This window comes from Melospiza georgiana, chromosome 3 (genome assembly GCF_028018845.1).
Source record: "Melospiza georgiana isolate bMelGeo1 chromosome 3, bMelGeo1.pri, whole genome shotgun sequence".
NCBI lineage: Eukaryota > Metazoa > Chordata > Aves > Passeriformes > Passerellidae > Melospiza > Melospiza georgiana.
Genome location: NC_080432.1, coordinates 73,217,609 through 73,237,493, shown reverse-complemented (window position 1 = coordinate 73,237,493; position 19,885 = coordinate 73,217,609). Strand labels below are relative to the sequence as shown.

At 37.1% G+C, this 19,885-nt stretch overlaps 1 protein-coding gene across 1 annotated transcript in view; it reads left to right on the top strand.

The window, feature by feature from the left end:
* LAMA2 (laminin subunit alpha 2) overlaps positions 1-19,885 on the top strand; it is a 251,425-nt gene that overhangs the window by 24,659 nt on the left and 206,881 nt on the right. Inside the window, exons 5-7 of the mRNA XM_058019923.1 lie at positions 14,266-14,445; positions 16,597-16,686; positions 18,844-18,961. Of these exons, the coding sequence (XP_057875906.1) occupies positions 14,266-14,445; positions 16,597-16,686; positions 18,844-18,961 (388 nt within the window). The remainder of the gene's footprint in view (positions 1-14,265; positions 14,446-16,596; positions 16,687-18,843; positions 18,962-19,885) is intronic.

Below are 19,885 nucleotides of genomic sequence, written 5' to 3'. Positions count from 1 at the left end.
CCCCTCCCACCCCCACCTTCTGGCTACAGCAGCCTCAGGAAGACTTCTGCTCAAGCCATTTTTTTGGATACTATATTTCTGGATACCATTTGTATATGATTGGTCTTGGTGAAATGATTTGATGATAACTTCTACTTGTCAGTCTTCTTTTTCAAGTGCTTTGAAAGGATGTAGCAACCTAGAAAGTTTCTTGTGTCTACCAAGGAGTGACAGAATACTGATTTTCTTGCAGAATTTTGGCACATAAACTTTCAGCTTCTCCAAGCTTTCCAGTTAGAATAACTTCAAAAGGAATGGTTTACAAAAAGAAATAAAACAGATTAGAGGTTTGGACAAAGATTTGGATCTACTTAATTTTGTTGCTTTTGGGGTTTTGTCTTTTTTTTAAAAAATTGGTTATTTGGCTTAGTAAAACTAAACTTGAGTATCTGATCTGAGAAAAAAAGACCTTTAACAATGACTGCCAAATAAATGGATACATCTTAAATATTCTGTTTACACTATGGTATATTGCCTCACTAATGTAAAATTAACATTTCCTGTTTTTCTGACAGACATTGAAAGACATGTGAAAGGGAAAGACAAACACTTGACATATGTGCTCAGTATCATAGGAAGGTATTGAAAACAGAATTTTAAATGATTTTGTTATGCACAGTGAGAATTGTCTTTGCAATAATTTATTCAAAACTTCTACAACTAATTTTGCAAGTTGATAATTTCATACTTACATTATAGCAATATTCACTGCTATTTTTTGCCTAAGAAAAAGGGAAATTAAGTAATATTTTCAGCTTGAAAGTTCATACTGAACTTGAGTTTCTGATACTTAATGCTACAGAAAAAAAGAGTGGATACAAAAATATGAAATGTACTTCTAAATTATGCTGCAAAGAGGAAAAAAATGTGCAAAGCTGAGTATAAGTAGTATTGCAGTCTCCCATTACTGTGAAAACAAGAGACAGGATATTTACTGGTACATCTGTGTGGGCCAAGTTGGAATGAAAGTTTCTTTTGTGTAGTTAGACAGCCCACTTTTGTGTCTTGGCACATCTTCTCTCCCTGAGCAGAAACTGATTTTGTAATAGCTGCCATTTCTTGAAAGAAAAACTTATTAATCATATGAATCATAATACTTAAAAAGTAATGATGTTGCCATATGCAAAAAAACATACTATAAAGAGCAGACTTTCAGTTTGAAGCCAAATTGATATGAGTATTTACCTTTTTCCTTTAGCATCCATCGTTAATTGACTACAATGCTTACAGAAAAGAGAAGGGTTACGTGTCTTTATGTAGATCTGTGACAGATTTTCCAAATTTTAAAAGGAGGATTCATGCCTGTAAATGTAGTTTATAACTCAATATACTCTTTCAGCATTCCAAAGGGAACTGGTATGCTTAAGTGATGGTATTTACTTGAATGACCCAAATTTCTCTTGTTGGGATTGGTAGCAGAGTTTTGGACAGTAATAGTTTTCATTCTGAAAGCAAAAGAAGAGTAGTAGGTATTTGGTGAGGGGTTTTTGTTTTCTGGTTGATTAGAGGAACTGAAGATCCATTGCGGGTGGGGATTTTTTTTCTTTGGCTCGGGTTTTATTGTTTGTTTTTGTTTGGTTGGGTTTTGTTTTGGTTTTTTTCATTGGTTGGTTGGTTTTTATTTTTTTTTATTAGATGTTACCATGAAAAATTACTAGGCAAAAGAATAGCTTAATTGTCAAAAAATGATTTTTTTTAAAGGACAAATTAGTTAAAAGCCAGGTGGACTACGTGAAGGAGTAACTTTAATTGCTAAAATCTCATTGAAGAATGGAGATATGAATATATCAGCCTGAGGCCAAATATAGATATGCTAAGGGAAGGGAAGGGGAAGGGGAAGGGGAAGGGGAAGGGGAAGGGGAAGGGGAAGGGAAGGGAAGGGAAGGGAAGGGAAGAGAAGAGAAGAGAAGAGAAGAGAAGAGAAGAGAAGAGAAGAGAAGAGAAGAGAAGAGAAGAGAAGAGAAGAGAAGAGAAGAGAAGAGAAGAGAAGAGAAGAGAAGAGAAGAGAAGAGAAGAGAAACGAAACCAAGCAGCATAGTTTACCTGGAATTTTCAGTTTAAATGGTAAATGCTACAGAAATTCAATAGAAGGAAAGTTAGTCAATTAAACGCTGTGGACCAATGGAAAAATGACTCAAAATTCAAACTACTCAAAAATCAAATTATTTGATTGAGGTCTGGAGTTAAGAACATTTAAATGAAGAAAGCAGAGAGATAGTCTGGATAAATAGACTAAGTAGACAGACTGTCTCAGCAAACAACTCTCTGTCAAAGAAAACTGGTATATCATACCTGAGGAAGAGTAGGAAAAGTAAGGGCTGCAGTACTACTTAATCAAGGTGGTGAGACTACATAAAGAGGCTCTGAAGTAAAAAGAAAGGAAAAAACCCACTACAGTTTTAAAAAAATTATTCTTAGCTTCCCATAGGCTGGGTAACTGTCACAAAGACTGATTTTTTAAATCCCTTTGAATGTTCTTTCAAGAAGCAATGTAATGGTGCAACTAAGATTTTGGGATGCAACTCAAAATGTTGTGAGAAGAGGTGCAAGGCAGGATGGCTCAAAATACTGTTATTTAAAGACTGTTCTGTAAAATGGTAATTATATTCTCACTGTTTAATGTTAAGAAAATTTGGAAAGAGAATAACAAACTATAAAGCAATCTCTGAGGGTAGAAATATATTACTATATATCCTCTTTTTAAATATGTAGGAGTTTATGCATGCTATTTGCAAAAAAAGAATAAATTTTAGAGTATCCAAAAAGGTAGCAGCATAAAATACCTGAATGTTAATAGGCATTAGAAACTGTTAATAGGCATTAAAGACATCATTTAAAAGCAAGAATAATAGGAATTTTGCAAATTAACATAAAATTTTGGTAAGGCAAAAGAAGAGTGAAGAGCCAAATTACTGCCTTTTCCTATCAAAAAAATGTCTGTGCAGGAGGCCTAAAAAATCCAAAGAGAAGTATTTTCAAGCACATCAGAATAATAAAGCTGCTAGCCAAGTGAGATACAAGAGGCCTGCCAAGGACAGCAAATCCATAGCAGGTGGATTCTGTGGCTTGAGCTTCCTACGGAGGGACATAACAAAGTAGCCACAGTAGAGCTTTTCTTTGTTTTCAAAGTTGGAGGATCTTCTGAAGGAAGAGCAGATCCCAAAGAGCAGTTTAAAGGCCGTGGCAGATTTGTTCCCCAGCTTTTATTGCCAGTCACGTTGTGGGAGATATCCCTGTGGTCACCTGGGGTCGGCTGTCCCAGCTGTGTCCCCTGCTGACCCCTTAAGCACCTCCAGACTCTCACCAAGGGAGGCAGGGTGAGAACTAGCTGGAATATCTCTCTGTTATCAATGCTGCTTTCATCGCAGATCCAAAGCACAGCCTCACACAAGATACTGTGAAGAAAAGCAAAAACCAGCACAATAGTTGACTATACGAGTCATTTAATATCATGTATCATAACTGAAATCTGAAAAATACAGGCATTTGAGAGTTTGACAAAACCCTCAAAGTGTAGGGTTTTTTAATTAAAGTAAGCACTACTATTTTTGTAACTTTCCAACAATTAATCATGATAGAAGCAAAGAACAAAATGCACATTTCATGCACATAATTCTTTAATCTCCTGTGTTTTACGGATTTCTGATTACATTCTTGGCCTGGACTGTTCATTCTGTGCTACTCAGAAGTGGATTTTTTCCCTCCCTTGACTTTTCTTTTAGTAGCTGCTGTGAAATATCTCTGAAGTCTGAATAGGTCAGGTTCACAGTTGGAGAGAAATCAAAGTTTGTTGTATTCTACAACTGAATGTCCTATTTAATCTTTCTTTTTAAATAATTATAAATGGTTTTAAAGGAAATGAATGCTTACCATTCACAGGCATCCCATCTGGTATTCAAAAGCAGTCACCAGTTTATGTTCCAAATGACATGACACAGGTTTTGCTAGAACTTTGAGTCCAGCACTATACAGTAATTGTAATGAACTTTTCCATCACAAAAAAAACCCAAAAAAGTTTTGTAAAATGGCTTTAGTCTAAAATTCTTCAGCGTTGTGGTTCAAACAAGAACATTGCATCAATGTAAAGCATATTACCTCAGTTTATTTAATGATAACATTCAGGAGCAGATGTACTTGTTTACTGTTTGAACAGCTTAAATCCTCACATTCTCCCTCTTTTACATCAGCAGTTGTTTTTGGCAGCAGTGTGCAACTGCTTACAGCTGTTAAAAGTTCCTGTGGATTTTCTTTCTACTGGTCACGATACTGTACTGGCAGCAATTTGTCTGTAATTCCACGGTGGACTCCACAGTGTATCTCATTCAGGAGGGAAAATATAGTGTGAAGTGCCATGAGATTTTAGGATAATCATGATGAATGATGAATAAGGGAAATCATAAAATGTTGATAAGAAAGTGGGGATGGGTGTTGTTTGGGTGAGGTTTTTTTTGAATATTGTTTGGTTTGGCATACTTAGAAGCCTTTTAGTTAAATCTGCGGATGAGAATGCTTTTTATTATAATGCCCAAGAAAACATAACTTTCCTTTTTTGTTATTTATTTGAAATTACTTGTCTCATTTAAGGTCATTGACCAAGAAGAGGTGTACTACTTTGAGGAGTAGTAAAGAAAAAATACACTTTTTTTGTAATGTCATGTCACTTCACTGCTTTTTTAAAAAAATAGCATAATTTGGCTTTTAATGTGTTTTTTGAGTAATTTTGGAGAATGTGTTTAACAGACAACTACATTTCATCCTTTAAGCAAAGAGGTGATCATGTTTAACTCAGTAATGCCTAGATATTTCACCTCTGCTTGATTAGAACTCAGACTAACATAATTTTCGTGCTTTGCAGCTTGAGTTGCCATTGGCATCAGCACAAAATACCTTTTTGCTGTCTTAAGAGATGAATTCTCACTTCTAAGTGCACTTAGACGAGCCAGCAGAGCACAGACCATCATGGTTGTGTGCAGTATTGCAGGCCTTGCATCTTGTCTGAGTCCCCATGGACTGTGGTAGGCATAACTGTTGCTAAAACTTCAGCTCGATGCAATGTTTCTACTTAAGTACAACGGTTACAACAAGAAAATAAAAATTTGACATTATATAAATACACTTTCAAGGTAATCAAGTTTCTTATTATTATGTTATTTATTATTAACTATTGCTCTGACAATGAGCAGTCTGTTTACAAGTATGCAAGATGATGTGTTTGACAAATTGTTTTTTGTCCAAAAATGACAAGCATGAGAATTTCAGGAGCCATAACAAAGCAGTGGCTTGAATAGGCAAGTGAAATTGGAAAGAGAAAAATGACAAAAGCAAGTTAATCAAAACTGAAGCAATGAAGCCCTATTTAGTTTAAGCTGTAGGGTATAGATGTCAATGACACAATAGTATTTGCTAAACAGTTTGTTAAACTGACATTTGCCTGTATTCTTAGGGGGAATGAATTAGTTGAGATACAATCTGACATGCATAGCCCTTGACATTTTAATGCAAGTTTAAGCATTGCATTTCAAGCAGCTCTTGTAATCATTAGTGAGGCACAGAAGGGAGTTGTGCTTTCACTTACTAAACCACTAATTTATTAAGATAGTGAGATGTTTATTAGAAATATAGCAAAATTTGCCAAATATACCATTTCTTATACACTATTATTATAAATATGTATTTATGAAGAAAAATTGGATGCTGAGTTGTGGCATATGCTTCCATCTACTATTCCAGTTGTGAAATCAACTCTAATGATAGATTAGGTCTTGCAGTAAGAAAACTCACAGAAATTTTGTCTTTAGGGATTAAATATGAGATACCAAGAGATTAATTAATCAGCAGTAATTTTCCATCTACTGCAAACGAGCTATTTGCAACAGATAATTAAAGGTGGTATTGCTTAGGAGAATTATGAGAGCTACTGAATCACCTGTTGAAAAATTTATTTTCAGCATTGTTCATCTTCATATTGATGTGCTTGCATAACTTGAGAATGTAAATCATGGGGTACTTTTCCCATTAGATCATTTTAATGCTGACATTTCTGTCTTCTCCACTCCTGATTATCAAGTTGCAAGACTTCTTGTGCAGGACAGAAAGTTTTCTTTCCTGTATGCTGCTCTTGGAGATTAGACTTTAGTGAGACACTGACCTTTCTTGACAATAGTTTGGGGTCAGACCACTGCCTTACACAGAGTGCCAAGATTGAAGCCCACAGTCTTGATATAATGTACAAAATAATCTACTGAGTACTTGAGCAAAGGGAGTTCTTTACCACTACTAGCCAAAATTATTGTAGGATCGTGTTCCCAGTCCATCCTTGTAACAAATTACACTAAGTAGCTTTCTCTTTCTATGAAAGAATTAAGTCTTCCAGTTTATCATCAGTGAAAAGCATGCTGGTTAGTGGTGCTGTTTTCTTGAAAAGAAAGTGAGCAAAAATCTCCATGTCACACAGCCACACAGCTGGGGTTTTTTATATCCTACAAACAGCTTGAGATTGATTGCACTCAAATTGCTTGGCAAAGTAATGGGCTTCAAATACCAAAGCTCTAAGTAGAAAAATACACCACTTGGATTCATACATGGGTATTTTAAATTTGTATGAGAGCCTGGTACATACTTAAAATTCTTTAAAACTTTGTTAAAGTGTGTTAATTTTAAGTAACTCAGCAGTGGATGATACACATTAGTGCCAAATGGCAGCATTTTCACTGTTGCATTAACAGAGGCAGCTGATATGATGCAGGTTTGGATATCAGTTCATGCCAGAAGCATACACAGAAGGAGGGGTGGAAAGAGTGGTTTTAGGTGCTCAGCCACGGTGCTGAGGCACAGTCTGGACACAGTCCTCAGCACTGGCTGCCACAACTCCCCCAGTTCTGCAGAGCCCTCAGCTCATGCTGAGTTCCAGAGCCAGGATGTAGATTTTAACCTCTGAGACTGCAAGAACTGTCTGGACCTTGCTGAGGTTGAGGGAGAAAGAAAGGGTCCTTGCCTGCAGAATGGGTGATATGTTTGGGTATTTGTGCCAAGTAAAGGACTGCAGAAGGATGTCTGTAGACATCCATTAGACCGCACAGTATCAGAGGTGACAAAAGTGAGTAACTAAGTTTTATCTGGCACTCTGCAGCCTGAAGCCACAACTGTACAAGAGAGAGGCGGGCAGAGTCTCTGCCTGTTGTTTCAGAAATGGAGATTCCCTTGATGGTGAAGGCTGCAAACTGGTGACTTCTGACACCAGGAGAGGGGCCCCTTCTTTGCCTGCTGATGGGCAGCTGCATCAGTGCCTGGTAGCATGCAGGCTAACAGCAGTGGGCTGAGAGCTCTGTTCAATGAGATGTGAGCCAGCTGTACCTACATAACCCAGGAGTATTGGGAGGAAGCTGAGTGAGAGTAGGGGTGTACACTAAGTGGTACATAAGGTACCCTTGCAAGCAAGGAAAGCCAAAAGAGTCCTGTGCTACATTAGTCAGAGTCACCAGCAGCTTGAGGGAGGTGATGAGAGCACACGTGAAGAGATGAGTCCTGTTCTGGGCTCCTCAGTAATAGATAGACATGGACATGCTGGAACAAGTCCAGGAAATGTTTGGGAAGACAAGGACTTGGTGTCCTTGTCTGTAAGTAGAGGCTGAGGACAGGGTTTGTTTAGACTTGAGAAGTCCCAGGGAGATTTTGTTAGCCTGCACCCCATCAAATACTTTTTAAATGTTAATACTTTCCTTGGTCCTGAAGACTTATTGCAAGTCAAGTCTAAATAAGTCACTGTTCATCAGTATATGGGAATTATCTACTGCCAGAAATAGCAAAAAGTTTCTTAGGCTGTCTGTCACTTCTTCCTTGCAGAAACCCAATGAAATGTGTTGTGAAATTCTAGTTGTAGGTCTCATCATCACCTGGCTGGAGCACATTGCAAGCCCTTTCAGGTGTCCTTGTTACAGAATAGGATGGATGGATCCAAGTATATCCTAGTATCCAGACCCAGCAACTGAGAAAGGTTACCTTGGTAATTAATACCAGCCTTTAAAGGGTGTTGGAAAACATGACACTATAGGCATGACAGAAACAAGGAGCTGTGTAGGAACGACTGAGTGGCTTATGGAGGAGAGGCAGTATAGATTTAATAACATAAGAAAGTCAGCAGAAATAAAATGGTATATTGGATTGCTGTGAACTAAAATTCAGCACCTAAACTGGGACAGCATCGCTTTAATGTTGTATCAGCAATTGCCCAGAGGTGTGGAACTGAGCTGTTCCTGTTGAAGGAAGGCTAAGAATATAATATCAACCTTCTACAACCCTTCGGCAGACTCTCTAGGTGTCACAATAAAATGTAGTGCAAAAGAGTGTTTCTTAAAAACCTGAATGTTCTCAGTGCAGCTGAGATGGTTTAGTTGAAAACAGAGGACTGATCCCGGTCCAAATAATTAATTATCAAATAACTATGTAATTACACACACATGCATGCTACATTTTAGAATGGTCCCAGAAATCATACATCATATTTAAAGCATAAAACAAGGAAAGATAATAGATATTATAATTAACTGGTGTTATTTGTATCTTTTCCTGCAAATGAGGCGAAGAAGTAAGAAAATAAGTTCCAGCAAATGAAATGTTAAACTGCAGTAAAGATGTGAAAAAGATTCTGAGTGACTGAGTTGAAGTAAACCTTTTTTCAGACACATCAGATTCAAGAAATCTGCCAGAGAATTGGTGGGCTGAGAGATGATCAAAGAGTGTTCAAGAAAGATAAGGTCATCGCAGAAAAACTAAATTAATGATTTGAATCAGTTTTTTTCTATAGAGACTGTCAGAAGGGTTTCTGCACTGGAAACATTATTTACAGGAGAGGAGTTGGAGAAACAGTTGCAAACTAGATTGTTAACTGAAGAGGTGCAGAAAAAATGGACAAATTGAATAGTGAAAAGGAGCTCAAGGCTAAAATAGGTGAATTATAACAGTTGTTATTTAACTCCTCACTGTCAGATATTCTCAGTAACTGAGGAGCATGGACCGTTAAATTAAATACTATTTTTTTAGTAGCATTCTTTAGTCATCCAGGGAAACTACAGATCTGGAAGGCTGATACCTGTGCAAAGCTAATTAGTAGTAAAGAAATGAAATGAAGAATAGAGCTGGTAGAAAGATACGTTTCTTTGTTCCAATTTCAGAACTGGAAGTATTAAGTAAGTTTAGTATGAGGCAGATCTAAAACTAGCAAAGGAAGGATCTCTTTCCCTACAACATGTAAATGAGATGAGAAAATCCTAATTAAGTCATGGTGTAGATATTAAAAAGTGACTTGGATTAAGGTGAGATGGAGTTCATGGAAATAGTTTGAGGCTTACCAGATGTATAGAAATTACCTGTAGCTCAGCAAACCCCTGAGGAAGTATTATGTATGCTTGCTTTCATCTTACTATTAGCATGCTGGCTTGGATGCTGTATGAGACAGACTGCCAAGCTGGATAGGTCTTTTGGTTCTGACATGGTCCAGAGATTCTAATGTACTTGAGATGTCCTTTGAATGTATTTGGTAGTGTCCCTGTTGTTCAGCATTCTTGCAGGCAATCTAAAAAATCAGAAAACTGTGTAATAACAGCATTTTTTGGTAATGCGAAATTTAAGATAATTTGTTCTATTAGCAGCTTATGAAACTACATGAAAAATACTATATGAAAATGAGTGTTGCTAAAAGCAGAGTAATAAATGTAAGAAGAAAAAGAGAATTATGTATGAATGGTGATGGGCTAGTCTTAGACTAAATTCTCTTCAGAGTGGAGAACTTGTAACATCCTCCACAGTTCTCAGAAAAGAAAAAGTTGATTTATCATCATACTGAATTTTAAAAATTAAAATATGTTGACTGTTCACAATTTTCTCAAACGAAAAATTAGAATACTTTCAATTAAATAATTATGAGTTCCAGGTTTAAAAGGAAAAAGAAAACTAACAAACAAAGAACAACCCTGCCAGTGACAGTTACGTTTGTTGGTTTTTTTTAAGAAGCAATTTCCACACATTGGGACAAGAGTATGTAGTGATGAAAAACATAATGGTTGAAAAAGAGAATAGAACTCTAATACAGAAAAGGGCACTTGGTAGATATTAAATACTATGACTCAGATTCACGCTGTAGCTCAGGAAGCCTTTACACTGATTAGTCAGAGGAAGTGATCATATTGTGTTAGAGGGATCAGTCTTGAAATGCTCTGTTTCTTGTAGTCTTTCATAACTGTTTTCTTCTGGCCTCTGTTGGAGATTCCTGAAGATTCTGTTTGTTGGAATATAGTCATGGACAAATGCCTTATTAAGGATAAGTATTCTTTAGTTGAAGTCGAAGTATTTTTCATTTAGGACCCAGAACCAGGATTATTACTTCAATCTTGGAAATGGTAAATAAAAGTTGTCCATAAAACCTGAACAGAACTTCACATTGTCCCCCCATGGGGACTTAGATTATCCAAGTTGTAGCAGCCCAGTGTAAAGTATTAATATTTTCCTGGAAGACTGAGCTTTGGATCTGTGCTCTGCTGCAGCACTGTGGAGTGGCTCACAATGCAGCATGGGCACAGCTAGCTCAGGCTGTAGCTGGTGTGTGCAAGGGGGGCTAATCTTCACTGGAGCTGCGTGTGGAGCACTGTGATGCTCTTATATGGCAGAGGTGTGGATGCTTAGTGAGCATTGTGTTCACTGGGACAGTTTTCAAGTCTAATTCAAAAATGCTTGGAGGGCAGGGGCCACATTGGAGTCTTGACTGAAAATGCACTGTCCTGGGAACAGTGTCTTTCAAACAGGTGCAAGATAGTGGAGGGAGATGAAAAGAGTAAGTGTGCTCTGGAAAAACTCAGTGATGTCTCATTGGGAGAGTCATATTGAAAATATTGTAAATCTAAACCTATTTAAACTTCTTTAAATTGAGACTGTTACTGGGTGGTTTTTTTCTGATTAATAACAGATGTTCCTAAAGTATTCTTTATTTCTTCCTTATTCTCTTTTCAAGGAGTAGGAAGAACTTGGTTGGACAGTTTTCAAGTTGATTCTACATGTTTCTAGGAAAAAATGAATGATTTCATCACAGATGTTTATAGGAGGAGAAATAATTTAGAGTAATTAATTTTGCCAATGTAAAATTTTCACTTCAGATTCACTTTGACAAAACTATCTAGTTTTGAATTTTCTAGTCTCAGTGTCATTTTGCTGTACATACTTCAGCAGGCGCCATATTTCACGCAGGACATAGCTGCATTTCAATAATTATGTGTACTTAATTGTTTGTTGTTTTAAAATTAAATTGTGAAACATTTAAAGACAAAGCTTAAAAATAATATAAATGGAAGTCATCATCGTACTAGATTAGCCTTGCCAAATAGATGAACTACTGGCAGATAATCCTTTCAAAAATAGGGTCTATTCTAAAATTAATATCTCTGGTGTTACTTTGTTAACTTACATTTTAGTTCTGTAAAAATATCATGTCATCGAAGTGATTTTTTCCCCCATCAGTGTCCGAAGACTAAATTTGTTGTTTTTAAAATAATCAAAAGGTATGACTGCTGATTGTCAACTGTGTCATTTGTGGTGAAGCTGTGTCTGGGAGTAATACCTTAAAGTACTCTGTGGGTACTTTTGATACATGGGATTTCACCTGCATCTTTCTCTCCCCCTCCCAAAATCTTTATTTTTGTCTTTTTGAAGGGATAGTCAGATTGCCATGCTGCTTATTATTGCCATGGTGCTATTGTTCTATCAGATTGAGCAAGGCACTACTTGAGATTGATTTCTGCTTTATCTCTGGAATATCACAGTTCAGTGTTTAGTTTTCTATTGCTTTAAACCATAATCCATGTATGTTTGCTGGCAGTATAAAAGAAATCTCTTGGATCCTGTTTTAAAGGAAGGCAGTAATAGTGTGAAAAAATACTCTGAAGAAATATGTTTCCTTGCTCACAAGTAAATATTATGCAAAACAGTCTTCAGGCATGTGTTTTTGCTAAAATTCTCCTTAATTTGGAAAGATCTGTCAATTTCCACTTGACTTGTTGCCATCTCTTCGGGCTTCCTTTGAAGTTTTCTCTCCACACATGTTCTCTCTCTCTTCACCAGGGATTTGAGCAGTTCTGTGGTCATGTGCTTTTGTCCTATTTGTAGTCAGACGTTTCTCATTCAGGACTTCCTCCTTGCTTCCTCTGGGGTTTTCTTTATAACCTTTTGTTTGCACCATGTCTTTCTCACAGTGTTTTATTCTGTTTGTTTCCAGCCATGTCCTTTAGTTACTTGTAGTCAGGAGCAGAGCTGAGTCAGAGCTCAGTGACTGTGTTGTTGTGATCTGAGTAGGGGGAAGGGGCATCACCTGTTCCTGGAGGTAACATGGCAGAGCCCCGGAGGTGCTGATTGATACACAGGCAAGGTAGAATTGGTGGCTGCTCCTGGCAGAGTGGTTCCCAGTGGTTTGGTGTACCTGCAGATACAGTGGAGCAGAATGCTGGGCGTGATGAGGTATACGGTTTCCCTCTTGGCAGTAAAAATCTCAGTATCACAGATTTGTTAGGGTTGGAAGGGACCTCTGAAGAGCATCTAGTCCAAATGCCCTGCCAAAGCAGTCACCTAGAGCAGGTTACACAGGAATGTACCCAGGTGAGTTTTAAATGTCTCTGGAGAGGGAGATTCCATGATCTCCTTGAACAGCCTGTTCCAGTACTCTACCATTGCCAACGTAAGGAAGTTCTTCCTCAATACTGAGGGGAAACTTCTTGTGTTTAGAGACCTTGCTCCTTGTCCTAACACCACTGAAGAGTCTGGCACCATTCTCATCTGCCTTTGAGATAATTGAGTTGAGTATCACATAGGCAATGCAAGACAGTAGTTGTTCAGTAAGTCTATCCAGCACTTCCAAAAACTCCAGGAAACAAGAGCTGCTGTTTTCCTGGGAGCAGTAGATTTACAATCTCTTTCCTCAGTGTGAGGCAGCCACTGCTGAGTGAGTGCCAGCTGGGGTTTGGAGTGCAGCTGTTTGCCTAAACCAGCAGTGATATGACCATGTTCAATGACAGAAAATGGCTGTGTGTCCTGACCTCTCACTCAGAACTCTGAGGTATGAGGCAACACATGTTCATTGCAAAGAATAAATAATTCTCTTATTCATTCCAATGTTCTGCACATTTGGCTTAGCATCTGAACATTCTTTCAGTGTACCAGCCTGTAATAAAAATGCCCCAATTAAAATTTAACACTTGAGAATACAGGAAAATTAATGGTTTCTTTCCTCTCTCCCTCTAGGTGCTCATTAACAGTATTTTGCTATACTTGACATGCTTCTTCATGTAGGCCTTTTCCAAGAACAGTTCTGTAGCAGCCCATCTGCTTTATTTAGTTGATTCAGAACTAATGTGTGCCATGATCAGCTAGAAAGACAGGAGGGGAAGATGATGTCCTATTTTTTGTTGCCTTGCCCTTGGTGCTTCAGCTGGGGTCAGAGAGTCTCTGTAAAGGAGCCACAGAGCTTACCTAGATTTCTAGACTTTGGGATGGGGCAGGCAGAGAAAGGGTGAGGTAATCTTTACAGAAACTATAGGGTAGGCAGAGAATGGTGGTTCTCAGAAGTGATAAAGACTTTCCTCCGGGACCAGGTGAAAACAGTTGCAACCCAGGAAATTGCTTCACCTTGCTGAGAACAAGATTCAAAGGAGAAGATGTGAAAAGAGACAGTGGGAAAGGAGAGGTGCTTATGCATGCTGATTTTGTCTCATCTAGTTGTTGTAGTTTTCAGTATTTCAAAAGTTCAAAAGCCTTTTGATGATGATCACTCTAAGAGGTGCAAACTGACCACTGTTGAATTCTGAATTCCATTGCAAGTATACATTCCCTTAACTCAAAACTTCTGAGCCCATTTGGTTGTATGATTAACTTATTTCAGACTGGGGGAGGACAAGTGAATTACCTGCAGCATGGACACTTGGTTTAGGGACTGGATACACATATGAAATTTGTGATGCAGTCTTTCTGTAGCTGATGACTTTCCTTTGCTCTAAATGTTTGTATTATAAAGACTCTTCATAGCTGAGATCTGTGGACATATGGAATATTTTGAGGGGAATCTACTTTCTGAGGAAAGAAGTTATTCTGCATGTACAAATGCATTAACACAATGCCTCTAATGATATTTGTTGGCTTAATTGTGACAAAATTGATATAATGTAATTCCTTACCGCTTTAATAATTTTTCAGATTCACACTTCTCTAATTAATGGACGACCTAGTGCTGATGATCCATCACGTGAACTACTGGAGTTCACCTCTGCTCGCTTTATTCGCCTGAGATTCCAGAGGATACGGACACTAAATGCTGATTTAATGATGTTTGCACACAAAGATCCAGCTGAAATTGATCCCATTGTTACAAGGAGGGTAAGTTCTGACAAGGCAGAAAGACTCGTGTAGAAGTTATCTTTCACTTGTAAGTGCTGTACCTGCCTTTGTTTGCCATAGGAAAAGTTGGGAGTTGATGATTACCTGCTGTTGTCTTTCAGAATCCTGATGTTGGAGAATTCCCTGTGCACTCTATTTTGTTATCTTCTCTAGAGTATAATTAGCAATTTTACATTTTCTGCTTAATGGTGTTATTAACATAAACACCCAGCTCCTCTGGCTGCAGACATTTGGATGTAGGTGTTTGGCAAGTGTTTGCTGTTAGTATCTCTCGTCTCTTCTGCTACTCAATCCTTTGCTACCTTTAATGTGCCTTGAACGCTCCCTTTGAGTAGAATTTGTACTTGTACTATAAGTAGTAATAGGGCCTGAATGCAGCACTTTTAGCATTTTCGTATGATTGAGGGTAGCAGTAAACATTTTGTGCTTTGCTTCAACTTAAAAGAATTGATACAGCATTTAAACTCATACCATACCCGTAGTCTGATCTTTTCCACTGTGCTTTGTGTGTGCACACCCCTGTCTCTTCTTTCTGCAGTCTTTACTTCCTTTCTAAGCCATATCTCCCTGTTGTCCTGCGGATCAAATGTTGTGTGTTATTCTTGGGGTTTTTTGTTCTCCTCTGATTTCTCTACTAAACATTCTCAAAACCTCTGATTTTTCAGAGTTTTTTCTACTAAGCATTCTCAAAAACTGGTTTGGTGGATATATAATATTACTCTTTATTTATCACTTCCTCTTCCTGTTGGTCATCATATAATATGGTAACCTATCATATAACGTGGTAACCTAACTTTCCAAAACAAAAATAAGTCCTGTTATGGATGAGGGGTGTATCATTATTCTTTTGTTAATATCATTTGTCAGTGGTGGCTAAATGCTAAGAAAATTTGCATCTTCTGTTCCCATTTCTGGTTTTCATTTCCTTGTCTAAATAGGGAATGCTGGCTATTTCTGAAAGTTTGGAACAAGCCATTTTGTTTTGGATTTACAACCTAGAATCCCTTCCAGTTGAGTGCAGCTATTCCAACCTCATTAATTATGAATACTGTATGTCTATGTTAAGTGGACATCTAATAATCTGATTCTAAGCCAGTAGAAACACAAAATTGAATTAGCACTTGAAAAATTAAACTCATGAAAACTGAGTGCAGGACAATACACTGGTTACTCAAACCAACAAAGAACTGTACCTTCTGTGTGGGATCTCTCCATGAAGCATCCTCAAAAGATCAAGTAGAAACTGAAACTTGCCACCCTTGTCAGGAAACAAAGGGTAGCCACAAATTATACCTTTTCTTTGTGATGGAAGTTTAACTAGGAGTGATAAGGGTTCTCATTTAGTTTGATGTATTTATTTTTGATCTGATAAAGAGGTTGAACACTGTAATAGCAAAATTTGCAAATAGCACATGTATTGTTTCATTAGCCAGCTGTGAATATGTTGCAGGACCCTTGTGGAAACAGAAGACAATGAATGAAATTCAGTTTTCACAGGTTTTGTAATATAAGATTATGAATATCTTTGTATCCTTCTTTCTGCTTAGGGCTCTTGATCCTCACCAAAGAAAAAAGAGAAATGGCCAAATAGTGGAAAAACAGGTCAAAAGGTCTTAAATCTCAGTAAAAAAGACTGTTTCATGATCATTCAAAGGCCAGTAGTGAAAAACAGTTCCTCTTTCCACCATTCAGTGAATGCCCAAATTAGACCCGGCTAAGGTGAACAAAGGTGTTTCATAGGATTTTTCCTAGATTTTCTCCTCTTCCCATCATCATGACTTTTCCTTTTCATATTTTCTGAAGAGAATAAATTCTACAGTGTTTGACTTTTCATTATCCAGTGTGCATATAGCCTCTTCCTATTCTCATGTTTTTGTATGCTGTGTATAAATTGACATGACTTTTGTGACTTCAAACAAATGGAGCTGTGCCAATTTACACCCTTTCTTTCACTCAGCCTGAATCTGTTGATCAAGACACGGCTTGGATTACACTGTCTGCTATATTTGTAATAGATCAAAAAAGAAATAAAACAGGACCTGACAGTTTTGTCACAAGAAATGAATTCTGCAATTTGGCACCTGCATTTTAGAATCCACTTAGCAATTCAATTTCTGTTTTGTCTTACAGTATTACTATTCTATAAAAGACATCTCCGTTGGAGGCATGTGTATATGTTCAGGCCATGCTAAGGCTTGTCCACTGGATCCAGTGACCAATGTATGTATTAATTTTTTATTGTGTCTTATTTATAGCGTGGAATATGAGAAAAAAAAAAAACCCTGATATTGATATTCTTCAGCGTTCTGTGAATTTATGTCTGTTTTTCACCTAGAAGAACAGTCAGAAGCAGTGCCAGAATGAAACAGTGCTAGCAGCCAGAATAATAAACATTCCTACAGTGTCACCAGAGACTTTTCTGAAATGAAAGAATAGGTTTCAGATAATTCATATTGGAAGTTTCCTAGGAAAACCAGAAATCTGGGTTACACTATGTAGCTGTAGAAATGAGCACTGTCGGTCTTTCTTTTCCTTCTTGATATTTAACAAGCTATTTCCTAAATGATTGTCAAATATTTAATTGATGCTTGCAAACAAATGATGACTCTAGAATGGTGCATTGGCTATGTAGGGAGTATCAATTGAATGATCAGTTAAGCCGATCAAGAAAATCATGGGCTGTTTACATTATCTTTCAACTTGTAACTCTCTGTTTTTGCACAAAACCAATATAATCAAAACATAACCAATATAATTAATATAGAAATAAAATGTTTTACTGATTGTCCAACTCTATGCACCCATTATCACTAATAGTGAATTTCCTGTTTACTATTACATGCCACAGTGTGGGATCTCTTCATGTACTATTCGCTTAAGCAGGAGCTTTATAGGATTTAACTGAAAATCTTGTTTGTATGTGGCATTAAGCCATTATGTAGGAAATTTGAGAAATGACAAAAGCTAATAGAGAATACATTTAGAGTTCGAAGCAATTTCTATGGATCCTTGTAAAAATTGAGCAAACTCCTTGATTTAACCCTTCTGAGAATTTTCTGTAATGACATGTACAGCAAATGTTGAGCTGTTGTTTTAGATGCCCTTAGTGATGAAGCTGCAGCATTGTCTCTGTGCCATCTGTTAGAATCAGGCCTGCCTCAGAAAATAAGTGCTGCTACTGAGATTAATGCATACTTCAGATAATTTGGCTACTAGATAAAATAAAGCCATTTTGACAAGTATGATGTCCTGTTTTGGAGGACGTCAAATGCGTATTTGTTGTCTGACCAGGATAAAAAATAGTGTAAGTGAAGCAGCTCAAGCCAGAAGAGATTTGGAGGTTTAACTGTCCAGTGATATTCTTTAGACTGAGCCATGCCAAAATAGGCTTATAAACATTATTACTGTACTTGTTAGCAGCAAGAATCTTTCCCTTAGCATTACAAGGAATAAACTTGCTGGAATTTACTGCCATGCTTTTCTGAAGCAATCCTTGAGTTAGCCTTGTTTTGCAAAATTTATGCTATGTCCTGTGAGCCTTGGAGTTTCTCAGGCTCGCTGGTTTGACCTTGTATGGCCTCACAAGGACCACAGAGAATCCCCTTCACTAAATACCTATCGGGAAGGCAATTTTACTTCTCATTTATCCAAAGTGCATGGTTTTCTACCTCTTTCAAGCTGCCTCTGTGGCTTAGGGAGTTTGGGTGTTCCTCACAGTAATATTTTCATGCTGGGACTAAGATGGTCCTGTGGAGAACTGTAAAGTTACTAAAAGGCTGGACTTCAGCTCATCTATTCTTTCTTTAAACTCTCCTGCTATCCCTTCCATAGAATTAGTTACACAATTATGAGGTTACATGATAAGTTGACTTTTCCAGTCAAAAAATACTATCAAGTATATAAAAAAAGGCAATTTGTATTGGATCAGCTAACAGAATTTATTTTATTCTGCAGCAGCAGAATTACTGCATCAAAGAGAAGGACAGGGAATGGTTTGTTCCTTCAGGGGTCAGATCAGTTTTCCTGTATCCAAGGTCTACCTGTACTTCAGCATATTTGTTTTATTGGGAAACTTTCCCATCGTCCTTTCTTTATCCAGTTGGAATTAAATTTTCCTGTATTCTTAGAATCTCCTTAGGTTATCTGACCAGCTGTCTTCCTTTGCTTTGTGGCTGTTTTCTTCAAATAGAGCTATAGAAGTTAAACACACTTGATGAATGCAGGATGCATAAACGAATACAAATGAATAAACAAAGGAATTACAGAGTAGAGACATCCTTAATGTTTTCAGAATTTGCACTGGAATGCATATTATGTACATGGACAGATTTTTCGAATCATCACATTGTGTAAATATTTGTTTTTCTTTTAAATTAGAAATCCGTCTGTCAGTGTGAGCACAACACATGCGGAGAGACGTGTGATCAGTGTTGTCCTGGTTTCCATCAAAGGCCTTGGCATGCTGGCACTCTCCTGCATAAGCATGAATGTGAACGTAAGTTGAAAGCAGCACAGAGGAGAAAATTTCTTGCAATTGCCACTGAAAACTGAAATTGGGTCCAACGTGATTTTGCAGTTAATTTGGTTTCTAACCACATTGGTTTATGAATAACATTTGATTTGATGTTATTCACTTAATTAGACTGACTCAAAACAGTTTGCAGAAAGATTGCAAGTAGAGTTGCGGTTTTATTGAACTCAATATTTTATTGTAACATGGTGATATTTGGGGAATGCTATATTAAAAAAATTGTCTTGTGTTGTTTTTATAATCATGGTGGTTTTGTTTTGATAAAATAACAGGGCTCTATCCTGCTAAGTAAAAAAAAAATCTTTTTACAGGTTTTTCATCATGTGAAAATTTACTGGTTTAATTTCTGTATAAATGGCATTTTTATGTGTTATAATGTTCGTCTTTGGTGAAACAAAATATTTTTTATATGATCAAAATGCAAGTTGATGTCTGATTTTTTTTTTAACAGAAAAGACAATGTATCCAGTTTTCCAGCATGGAATGAAAACATACCTTGAGATATCAACTTACCACAGGGTGGAAATTTAATTTTCAGATTTATTATAGTTAGGGTAGTTATAATTGAACTTTAACATCTTACTTCCAAAGGTCACATACCACTTATATTTCTGAACATAGTAAAATCTAATGCTCCATTACACTAACTATTTATTCATTTCTAGGATTTCAGCTATAATTTTGTCATAAGTGATTAAAAATAAATAAAAAGGAACAGGTATGCCCATATTTAGAGTAGCCATTGCTTATTTGCATCCTGTAAACTTTGGTCACAGTGGTCTTTGTTTTAGTTGGGACTGTCTGCACTGGGAATGCATTATGGAATGAAGGCAGTGTACATTTAATTTCATGTTTAATTTTTAAGAGACACTTATACCCTTTTCAACC